Source organism: Aplysia californica, unplaced genomic scaffold (assembly GCF_000002075.1).
Source record: "Aplysia californica isolate F4 #8 unplaced genomic scaffold, AplCal3.0 scaffold00343, whole genome shotgun sequence".
Lineage (NCBI taxonomy): Eukaryota > Metazoa > Mollusca > Gastropoda > Aplysiida > Aplysiidae > Aplysia > Aplysia californica.
The window spans coordinates 77,427-89,030 of record NW_004797613.1 but is presented as its reverse complement, the minus strand read 5'-3'; the positions used below and the strand labels follow the sequence as shown (position 1 = coordinate 89,030).

The window sequence follows — 11,604 nt, the reverse complement described above, 5'->3', positions numbered from 1 at the left end:
CCTGATAAAGAAGACTTGAATCGGTGCAGCAATGATAATTTATGGACAAACAATTCACTTGGTGCGGAAATAATATGTATGATTTATGTTTAATGCTTTTATCTGCTGTGGGCAATTAATGATTACCCTTGGGCAGCTGTTTGCGGATGGACGGAGAATTTCAGTGGTGGGTCCTGTAGGGCCTACTTCTTTTCTTTCCCTATAGTTTTGACTGTTTTTGTCTGCCATACTCTTTCGGAGCAGTAAATGACTGTTTGCGTGTGAATGTACTTCTCTTTACTCACACAAATAAAAAGGGTGGTTGGCAAATGGTCTGGTGTGGCTTGCTCCTTTTTTTCCTTTCAAATATCCATCGTCCTTATCTCCCCTCCTTCTTTTTGTCTGTTACTTACTTGTAACACCTCTAATAGTCTAATCTTTGGTACTTATACGACCTTATTGTGTTGCAAATGCCCTAAAATGCTTACTAAAACATTAAACAAATAAACAAATAAAAATCAAAGCAGATGATATTTAGTAATGAACATTGTAGATTTATTTTTAACACATATTGTGACTATGCTAGAAGACATCCATTCATTCATGAGTCAGATAGACCTTCATTTGTGGCCACTGGGCAAACTGTCGGACAGATCTTTCTACATGTGTGTAAGATTGATATTGTAAAACAATTGTAAATGCTGCATGCCATACTGAATAAAAATTTCAAAACCTGTAAAATTAAATTTATTTGTCAATTGTCAGAGAACATTTGTAGAGGATAAAGAGACTTTAATTACATTTGTTATTTTGTTACGCACTTACAATTTATGCAGGCATAAAATGATATAACAATGCACGACATTTAAAAACAAGATACTTGCATGTAAACAAAAAATCACTTTGAGACAGAAAAGTGATTCATTTTTCTTGCTGTTTGTAGGACTAGTTTGGGAAAAAGCTCTACACAATAATATGTAGATTTGCATCTTTTATTTGGCACACTTCGGTTTCTACACAAAATGGGTTCTTCAAGTCAGGGGAGTAAGGCCGCCCAGATCCCGTTTCACAATAATAAAAATGATAATGCAACCCGCCCCCCTCCCAAACAGAACGACCTCACCTTTTCTTTATTATTATTATTAGTAAGTTTGTTACCTACCTCACCACCCACAATCATCAATTTAGACCCAAAAAACCCCAATAAAAATATAAAATAACTTGTACAGAGTTCCCAGCATAACTTCTGCACTATACAGATACTCGATACCTAAGAACAGACTGATTCAGCATAACCTCTGCATTGCCTTAGCTTAGCTGCTCTGCGATCCCACTACACCGAGCATGTCATCTCAGAAGAGCGGATGGGTTAGTAATGACGTTTCATCTTTGGCTTGTGAGGAAGTCCGTTTTGTCTTTTTGACAGGGGAGGTAAACTCTCTGTCTTGTTCACGTTTTCTGCCTTTGTAGTTGATAAACGGGCGTCTTTTACTTTTACCAGCGGAATTCTGGACTTTGAACCGATTTTGTGTCTGTTGTTCTGTGTCTTGTCCTGTGCGAATGCTGGGGTTGTAGCTACTTTGTGGGTGCTGTTGTTAATGCAGTCGTGTTCATTTGGCGGTTTTCGCGTAGGGGTTTCATCATATATAGTCTTTGGAGAACTCCCAATGTTAGAATTTCTGGTATGATTTGATTCTGAAGAGGCCACGTCGCGACTAATTTTCTTATTTTCATCACTAGAATTAGTGTAAGTATCAACTTTGTTTTGGCTCCTGGACGAAAGAATTTGATTAGTTCCTTCATCGTCAGACGTGGAGTAGCTGATGCTCTTAAAATTGTGCTCAACGTAACATCTGTCCCTGACTTCAGTAGAAATATTCCCGTTTTCCATACACGCTGACTCTTCTTTTAGACTTTCTGGAGCGTAACAGTCACTATGTTGCTGTTCAGCAGATTCAGTGGCAGGCAATGCAGTGATCATTCTACCTTTAGTGCCTGCCAGTGTTCCCTGCTTCTGTGAATTCGTTGGTGTTTGGTGACGTGCAGACGCTCCCCTGTTGATCAAGGTCATGGTGAGTCTCCCTTTCTGCGGATTGTTGGTCAATCTTCTTGGTCCAGGCGTCCGGCGGAACAGCTGCTCGAGAAAGATCGTTCAGTTTTAATTGTATTGTAATGTTATACGCATCCATTTGTACAATTTAGATAATCAAAGACGCGGGGTGGGTGATTGGTGGATACTCTGGTGTAATTTACTCCTTCTTTCCTAACATCTATCTACCGTGCTTATCTCAAATCCTTTTTCCCAGCGCAAAAGTCTGCTTCGACTATCAATGCACCCCGGAAATAGCGGGTCACAAGAGTGTGACAAACATACAAAAGAAATAGAGGAAAATGACGATACAATGTAGTAAGGATTAGGAAAGAAAAAGCAGTTCTCTGTTGCAGTTCAGGCACAGTTATGAGCATGACATTGCTGAATCAGCCATTTAAAGCTAGAGAGGTGAACAAGGTAAGTCTGATTCCCTGTAAGGACTTCTCTGTTGACATCCACCCCTTGGCTCTCGTATGAACATCCACCCCTTGGCTCTCATATGACCTTATGCAGTTGCGAGCGCCGTAAAAGAAAAACCTCTACTATAATTTATACTATAATAAACAACTTCTTTTTCCTCTCTCGTACCGCCCCTAATCGTCAACACTTGTATGACCTAATTATGTTACAAGCTCTGCCCGTTATACTCTTGACTCTTACTAAAGCTAAACTATGGGAAAGGCGGGGGGTATTCAGATTTTTAAAACTCAGAATCTGCCTGTCAGGGCCAACTTGGCCTGAATGGGATCCACTATTCCTGAAGACAGACCGAACGGTAAGACATGGTTAAGTTGGTACATGCGTAAGTATATACATGTATGTCAAACGTAGTATGTAACGTTACGTTACCGACGTCTGTGGTGTAGCGGTTAAGCGCTTCTCTCTCGCACGTAGAACACGAGTTCGATTCCCGAGTTGGGAGTACATTATTATCGAATATCTCGGTCTTTCTGCTAAGATGTTGTATCCTTGTATCCCTCTCAGCCAGGGCTGATTCTGACAGGCAGAGTCGGTATCCCGCCCAATAAATGATCTCAATTGTGTCTGTCGGGAACCCCCCCCCTCCCCCCGCTGCATTTCTGATCGTCCTGCATGTCGTTAGACCTCACCTTCTCGCCCAACTCTGGGATCTCTGCAGACGAGTAAATTACGGCCTTTGGAGTTGATGGTGACGTCGCTCCCGGGTTTTTTTCGTCTCTCAAACCGTTGGATGAGCTAGGCGTTTCCATCGAGCTGTGATTCGAACTCTGGCTTGGAATGCATTCTCTCTTGTTTGTGTTGTGCTGAGTGGAGAGTGCTGGAGAGTTCCCTTTCTGATGTTCAACCCCAGTAGCTGCACGTTCAGACACTGCTGAGGCGGAAGGTTGCTGATCGATGACAGAGTGGTCGTTGATTTGTGTTACCGGTGTCGTCACGTGATCATTGTTGACCGTTTTCTTGACATCTTCGTGGACTTCTAGAACAGCAAAACTATCTGATGACTCATCTGATGTCAGGGTGAACTTCTCGGCGAGTTTTGTCGGCGGCTTCCTTTTGTCCGGTAGCGTTTCGGGGATATTGGGAGACACCGCCGACATTTTGGGGCAAAAGTGACTGTGGCACTCCGCGACAACGCCAGTAGTGGGTGGTAAAGTCATGTTATTGTCCTGATCGCAAGCTCTGTGACATAGTTTAATGCCTAAACTATTAACAGTGATATTTGTTTTCAATGCCATGATGTTCTCTTCGTTAGTTTCTGGGGCAGCTACCATAACGTCATCTACACGGGACTCAGCGTTTTCCATATTTTCCAACGCATTTGAGTGTTCTCCAAAGTCGTGCATCGATTCAATTTCTGAATATCCGTCCTTTTCAAAGTTCTTGAAGGCTTTTCCACTGAGTGTATTTCTTAAACAGGTTTCGTTCTTTTTGTAATCAGTACCTTCCTCTGTACTCTTGGCACATTCGCCCATGTAGTGCCTTTCAGGTTGCTTGTCGGTGGAGTTCAAAAGACACACGTTATCATCATCTAATTCCTGAGAGTGTTTAGGAAATTCCTCCAAACTATATGTAGACTTCAAACATGACTTCAAACATGTTTTCTTTTCACGTTTTAAAGGTATTTTGCTTTCATGATTCTTGTGAGCATCACTTGGTACGAACCCGAACCGACAGTTACTCAATATTCTCCGATGGTCATCGTCTTCGTGAATGCTCTCTGGATCAGTGAGTTCCCCGTTGGATTTACTAATTGCCCGTTTGTGAATCAGGTCAAGGAACTGCTGGTCCGGTAAACTTGAAGAACTGCTCCCGACACTTCCACAGCTGCCCACTTGGGTAACGTTAGGCAGGCTGGACGGAATGTCTTCTTGAGTTTCATCCAAACCAGAACCACCAGAAAATTCGTCAGTAGAGATTTTGCTGGTGTTGTATGTTTGACTCTCAAAGCAGACGTTTGCTGTCGTATGAACCGACACCACCTGGTCGATGGGAAATTTAAGATGGTCAGTTCTTGAGAGTTCTTCACCTGGCGAAAATGTTGAAGTAGAAGTGCCTGGTTCAAATGCCTCATCTTGCGTTGCTTGTGAACTCTGGACAGAATGTCGATTCGCAAGATCTTGTGAGATATCGTTGTCAGAGACTACTGATATCACTGCTGGCTTTCTTTCAGTTTGGCTATCTTCCTTTCGAGACTCTTCCCTCACTCTTACCTCACAATTGTCAGCTTGATTTTGACAAGTTGGAAACTCAGAGCCAGCACTTGCATGCACCGGTATTATTATTTTCTTTTGATTTACATTATCTTCGACTTGCTGTGTTTGATCGTCCACCCTGACGGGGCTGTGACTGATCCGACTTTCACAACTTTGGTACACTTCTTTTTGGGAGAAGCAGGATTCGCATGGATCTCTCTGGTACTTCACAAGACAGTCTTCGAGTTCCACATACTCCTGAAGAGACTCAGCCTCCGAGAACCGATGTCCTTCTGATGGTGTGGACGCGCTAAACAGTTCACATCTGGCCAGCAAAGACTCTGTCTTGGTGGAGCAGTCCGTTTCAAGTCTGGAGCCCTTCTCACTCGCAGGAAGTTTGACAGCTGTACTTGTCACAAGACCCACCAGAGCATCTTTCTCTTTCGCAGGACTTCGGCCAAGCCCTTGTTTGCAGGGTAGCTTCGCTGAGGCAGTTATCGGAACAGACTGTCTGGCATATGCTATTTTTTTTACATTGTCCTTTGTTTGATCAGCAATTTTATCAGAAGAAACTGTATTTTCTTTATTTGAAGAAACTGTTGTTTTGTGCAGTATTTCTTTGGCTCCATAGTGTTCTCTACCACCAGACTCAGCTTCACTTTCGCACTTTTTGCATTCTTTGATGTCCTTTTTCATTGTTTCTCTGCTCTTCTTCGCTGTCTGACATCTTGGAATCTTTGTGTTTGAAGCAACTCCTTGTGACAGAACTTTCGAACCTTTACCGAAGGATACACAGGGTAGTTTTGAATGTTGTTTACTTTTGCTTTCTGTTTGAGGAGAGTGGTGCCCCGACACTGCAGTCTTTTTATACTTATGTCTGTTGCTTGCACACTCTCCTTCCCCCTCGGCAGCAACTGAGTCTGACTGAGCAGAAATCTCTAACGTGAGTACGCCATCAGTATTAACAATGTTGATGTTATTGGAAGCTGTCATTAAGCAATTGTTAAGCCTTTCATTTTTCATCTTGCAACTTTTAAAGGAAATCTGTGCAAGTTCCCTGGTCCTGCGGTTTTGTCTATCGACGGTAGAAGCGATAACAATGCTCTGAATGTTGTTCAGTTGTATGTACTCACACTGAGTGGACGGGTTCGTGGAAGACTGTGACTGAAATTTTCGAATTGGTATTCGACAATTCTTTGCCGTTTTAAGCGTTTCTTTTAGAGACCTGATTTTATTAGGCTTTATTTTCTTCTCTTCTGCCTGACCACCGTTGCCGATAGGAGAAGGAGTTGCGGCTTTACTAAGCAAGTCTGATTTGTTGCCATGTGAGCGAAGACCGGTACATTTGGAATGAGCCAAACTTGTTCCTGAGCCCTTAGAGTTGTTCCCGTTTTCATCCTGCAGAACTTGCTTCTCTGTGAGCAGGTTTTTAAAATATTGTGTTTCATCGGGGGTTTTGTTTGAATCACTAGTAGAGTCCTGCTGCAGTTGCTGTGGTGATGTTCGGGAAGTAGGCGTGGTAGCTTGACCTGCGGTAGTGGTGTACTTAGCACTTTTGTTTTTTACATAATCAGTCTGGACACATTGTGTTGACCTATCTGAGCCATAACGGGGCGTTGTTTCTGAAATATTGGAATATTGGCTGGGTAAGGTCTTATCTGATTTAATGGCACGACTCGTTTCAGAACGAGAATCGTTCCGACTGAGGATTTGTTCAATTCCGGCTCTTGCTTCAGCTACCAATGTTTTGTAGTTTTTCCTGCTTGTCTTTTTAAATCCAAACTCACCAGAGATGTTTTCATATAGGTTACGTGCACCTGTCTTTGTGTTTTCAATGGTCATTTTGTCTTGATTCTTTGTCTGCTTTGCCATGATGCACAGACCAGCTTGTTTAGGTTGTTTTGCGTCCATAAACCTAGCCAATTTTCGAGGAAGAACCGACGTGATTTCTTTCCTTTGATGCTCATAGTTTCCACCAGGGGGCTCAGACTTTATTACAGATACCGGTACCTCTAAAATTTGCTCCGGGGTTAAGGAGGTAGTAGACGCCTGAATGTTATACATTTTTGTTGATGCAACGTCGAACAGATGTGACGGTGCACAAGAACCGTCTGGATACCCCTCAGTCTTATTCAGTACTAGCAGGTTTGACTTTTTAAGATTTGCATTTTGTTCAAACAAGCAGTGTAACACAGGAGATACTCCCATTGCGCTAACATGAAGTTCTGTTTCGAGGCACCGTGCACAGATATCAGCACATTCGAATTTCAAATCAGTCTGTAACGTACCGATGGATGGAGAATCGTTCTCGGAACAAATGCTGCTTCCATGTTTGACTAGTCCCACACAAACGTCATCTCCTTTGTGGGAGTTTTGGTTTATGTTATTGGCCGACGCTCCTCCTTCTGTATCTCCAGTATCTTCTTTAGGGGACGTCACGGCCAGTTGTAGGTCCCGAGGACTTCCGAGGAAAATATCTTGTGTGAAACTGTCATTGGGGACGAGGTTTGTATCTCTTACATTGTTTGTGCAAGAGTCGCCACTGGCATTGTTTGATTTATTCATTGACTCTTCACTACTAAATTTTGTCCGTGTGTTTTCTTCAGCAGAGTATCGTTTTCTGGGCTGGAATTCGGGGCAGGTCAAGGGTTGCCTTTCACCTTTACTGAAATATTTCTTTTTGCTTGTGTCCTTTTGCTGTTTATTACTGTAAGCATTCGCTTGCACCGCTTCCTGAAGAGATGGCCTCCCCTTTGCACGCACCGGAATTTTGGTGACTGTGATACAACTGTCGAACGGCACGTTTGGAGTAAAGTCTTTTTCAGTGACATGCTCAGTGATTTGTGCTCCTTGGGCATCACTTGACAATACAAAGCCATCCTTTCCTTTATGATGGGATCCCTGACGACTATTGTAAGGTATCTTTGACGTAGAGGAAGACTGGGAGGATAAGTTTTTCGTCATATTGGTGCTCTGTTTGGTACGTCGTGGGTTCCCAACAACGCCAGCTCTTTCACTACGTGTTGTGGACACAAGCATCTTATTGAGCGTCTCTATTCGGGAGTTAATACTCTGTCTCAAGGATCTGCTTGCTGTTTTGAAACTTCCACCGTTTGTGTAAGATTGGAGATTTTTTCTTTCTTGAAACAATTCAAATTTTGCTCGTATACGATCCCAATGATCGCTGTCCTCCTCTTTCCCTTGGTTTTGTTTACTTGGCAACTCCAACAAATGTCCAATGGCAACTCCCTCTTCAGATGATTTCGATTGACTTTCTCTTGGCGATACTCCTGCGATATCACTGGTACCTTGTTGTCTCTGGTCTGGACTCTCTGATAGACTACAAGCAGATCCACATTTGGAAGCATTTGGTGTGTTATCAGGAACGGTCTGGTTAGTACACAGGGGCGTGTCCAGTGGCAAAAATTGCTCATCCGAGTTTGGTCTCAAAAGGCTTTGGTCGCTGAACAGCTGGCGCTCTTGTGCGGGAGACCCACTGTTTTCAATTAGCTCTTTCTTCAAACAGCAGCTTGATTGGTGGGGGGAACTTATAGTGTGATCACCTTGTTGATTAAACTCCTCAATATTTTCTTTGTAACCATGAATATAAGGCATATTTACGCTCTCACCAACATCAACTCTTTTTCTTTCAATGCTGCCCATATTAGAATCAAAATGAGTTCTATGCTCTTTTGTTTCTTTTTCATGTTTTTCATCGCACCACACAGGCGTAGCACAACTGTGAGGGCTTTTTGTTTTGTCCGTATATTTATTTTTGCTTTTCCTGTCACAGTTTGAGTAATTGTGGTTATCACCATTTGAACATGAATCATTTTCGGAGTCTTTGGACTCATATTTATATTGGACACAATCTCCGTTCCTATCATTTTTAAGTTCTTTCTCAAAGGATTCTTTACATGATCGGAAATTGTTCTCATTGTGTGACTTAATGATCTGTCCGTGTTCAGTACTGTATTGTGGGGGATCATCTAAAGGAATTGGTGTGGGTGAATTATTGTCATCACTGGAGTATTCTAAATGCTCTCGTTCAGCAGTCAAAGCTTGACCATTATTCCGTCGTTCGCAGTTTAGTGGAACCTCCGAGGTTTCATGATAAGTACACGGAGACTGTCTAATCGATGGCCGAGGTACAGGCGGACTCCCGAGTATCTCTGTTACCGCTCGACTCGCAGCCTTATTGTATAACTGTGTCAGAGCAAGAGAAGTTTCAATTTGACCGTTTGTTATCGCCTGTTGTTCTCGAAGAAGGCGTGCATCTGATTTGATTGTCTCTCCGGAGACTCTGCCAGAATTGTCAGCAGTTAGGTGGGTCGTGTTCGAACGAGAATGTATTTCTTGTGGTTTTTCGGTACTCATTTTTGGGGGGTTTTGGCACGAGTCTGTCACTATTTGTGAACAGTTCAGGCTATCGTTTGAAGAAACCTTGCATATCTGACGTAAAGGCGAATTTACTTCGACCTCATAGTCATAGTGGTGTTTCTGCCTGCAGTAGAGATTATGGTCTGAGATTGTCATGGGATAGACAGGCAGACGAGGGCTCGGGCTGGACTTTGATACATTTGAACCCATGTCTTTGGGTGGTGTTTTGACTGTAGAACGCGAAGGTGTCTCCTTTGTGTTCTCCTTTTTGGCATTTGAGACACGCGGCTTGTTGTTCCTATGCTCTAGATTTGAGGAATTTTGACCTCTACAGCTGTGGAGCGGGCTATATCTGTTTTCTCCACCACCAGAAGAGTTACCTATACCCATAGGTGAAACTCTGATTTTGGTGGTAATATCAGTCTCTACTTCTCCCAAGTTTTCTGTGTCTTTACTTTCTGTCGTAATGAGAAGTGATAGATCACCTGGAACATCTTCATCAGATTTACTTGGTAGACTTTGAACAGTTGCATCCATGGAGTCGTGTTCGTTTGCGTCTTTACCGTGAATCAATCCCGACACCCTCGAGTCGTTGGAACCCCATTTGTCTACTTTTGTCGATCCAGCTTGATTTGTTTGATGGCAATTCGAATATTGTTTGGTCACTAGAGGCAACTTATCTCCAGTACGATGCTCTTGTTTGTTTTCGTCCTTGCTGGATACGTTAAACTCTTCTTGGTCTGATGTTTTTACAGACCGAGACATCTTCTGTTTGGAACAAGCGCTATCTTCCTCTGTGGATTTTTCAATTTTTACCCCAGTTTCAAACTGTGTTTTGTCTGAAAATGATGGCGGCTCTGTAAGTTTTTGTTTCATAAGACGTACTTCTATCACTGGTTCCATGTCTTGTAGATTGTCGGATGGGCTGGATGCTATTGATTTTGGTTCTGTGGGTATCACCATATCAATTTCGGAATCAGGTTCTGTACATTCATAGCTATGAGACTGTCTATATACCTCCATATCGGCATTGTCGAGTAGTACAGAATTTTGCCTCAACATGCTACACATAAGGTTAGCGTAACAGGTACGTACCATTGAGTTGGGGGAGAGACGGCCTGTGTGTCTAGTATCTTCTTGAGTTTTCTCTTTCACATAATCGCTGTCTCCAGGGATCTCTTCTTCATCTTCTGTTGAGCTCTCAGACTGACTACTGTCACTTAAGCTGGCGCCGCTGTAACGAGATTCGTGGCCCTCAGCTTGATTTGCTTGATTTATGACGTCACCTTGACCCGAAAGTGCTGCAGCTGTGCGTTTTATTTCATGTTTTGGGTCATCAGTAGTGGAATGTATCTCTTTCTTAGATTTTACTTGGTCATTTTGAACATCTACATTCACCGATTTGCCCATTTGAGAATACCTGTTACTTCCTGACACATCCCCACATTCGTGTAAGTCGACTATGTCTTCATCAGCAGTGGCTGCCTCAAAGACGTGGTTTTCCCCGTCTTCATAACTCCCATAACACTCCATATCCAACAGCTCGTTCCCACAGTGAAAGTCTGAACTCAAGAAATCCAGAGCCACTCTAGCTGGGTATAGCCTGGTAAACATGTCTGGAGATATAAGCAGATGTCTATTACCACTGTCTTTGTTGTCCAGAAATGAACTGCCGCTTTCTTCATTGTTTGTCGCTGGGCATCCAAGGGCTTTAAACGTTGTTTGCTCTCTGGGGCTACTTCTGATGAAACGTTTTCTACGATTCATGAACTTTTTCATGTTAGGAATACAAGGGATATCCTTATCTGAAAAGTTTCCTTTGCCACTGCCTTCGTCAGATGAAGAAAGATAGCAGTCACAGTTTTTCCTTCTTTGCTTGTCCCCTCCAGGAGAACTGCACAATACATCACAACTTGCTTTCTCTTTTTCATTGTAATTTTCGATAAAACTTTCCTCGTTTTCGCTCTTGGCCACTGGCTGATGTCGTGGCACTATCAAGCCGTTTGCGGAGATCGTATAGCCCCTCTTCTCGTACCACTCTCGCCTCTCACTGTCTGTTAAGAAGGACTTCTGCGACTCTCGGAGTCTATTTGAGAGGGACTGCATGTGTTTGGAATCCTGCTCTGCCGCTAATGAAGGGACTGTAGCAGTGTGCGCTTGTTCTTTGTGTTTGCTTGTGACGCGGCCTTCTTTTGTGGCCAGACTCGCGGTAGACACCGCCACCCCTGTACCACCTTTGCGACCACGGTTTGACGGAAGGGTTCTCTGACCCAATCCTGCACGAGAATTTTTTACCCTGTTCATCTTTTCGTTAAAAGAGCTGTTCTCCCATATGGGGTAAGGGTCGGACTCAGCACTTGATCTTTCGCTATTCGTGTCATGATAATGCTCTCCCAATTGACGACAAGACCTGATATCACCTATGTCATTCTGTGTCTCTGAGGGTAGAATACTGTCTTTGCTCATTTTGAGTCAGCCACA

The 11,604-nt window shown here is 43.1% G+C and overlaps 1 protein-coding gene across 1 annotated transcript in view; it reads right to left on the bottom strand.

The window, feature by feature from the left end:
* Positions 1-510: 510 nt before the first annotated feature.
* The window catches only part of LOC101860668, an 11,755-nt gene continuing 661 nt past the window's right edge, over positions 511-11,604 (bottom strand). The window contains exons 2-3 of the mRNA XM_005102804.2: positions 3,181-11,604; positions 511-2,113 (exon numbers count right to left, since the gene is read on the bottom strand). The exon at positions 3,181-11,604 is cut by the window's right edge and continues 263 nt beyond it. Coding sequence (XP_005102861.1) covers positions 1,349-2,113; positions 3,181-11,589 — 9,174 coding nt within the window. The 5' untranslated portion in view covers positions 11,590-11,604 and the 3' untranslated portion in view covers positions 511-1,348. The remainder of the gene's footprint in view (positions 2,114-3,180) is intronic.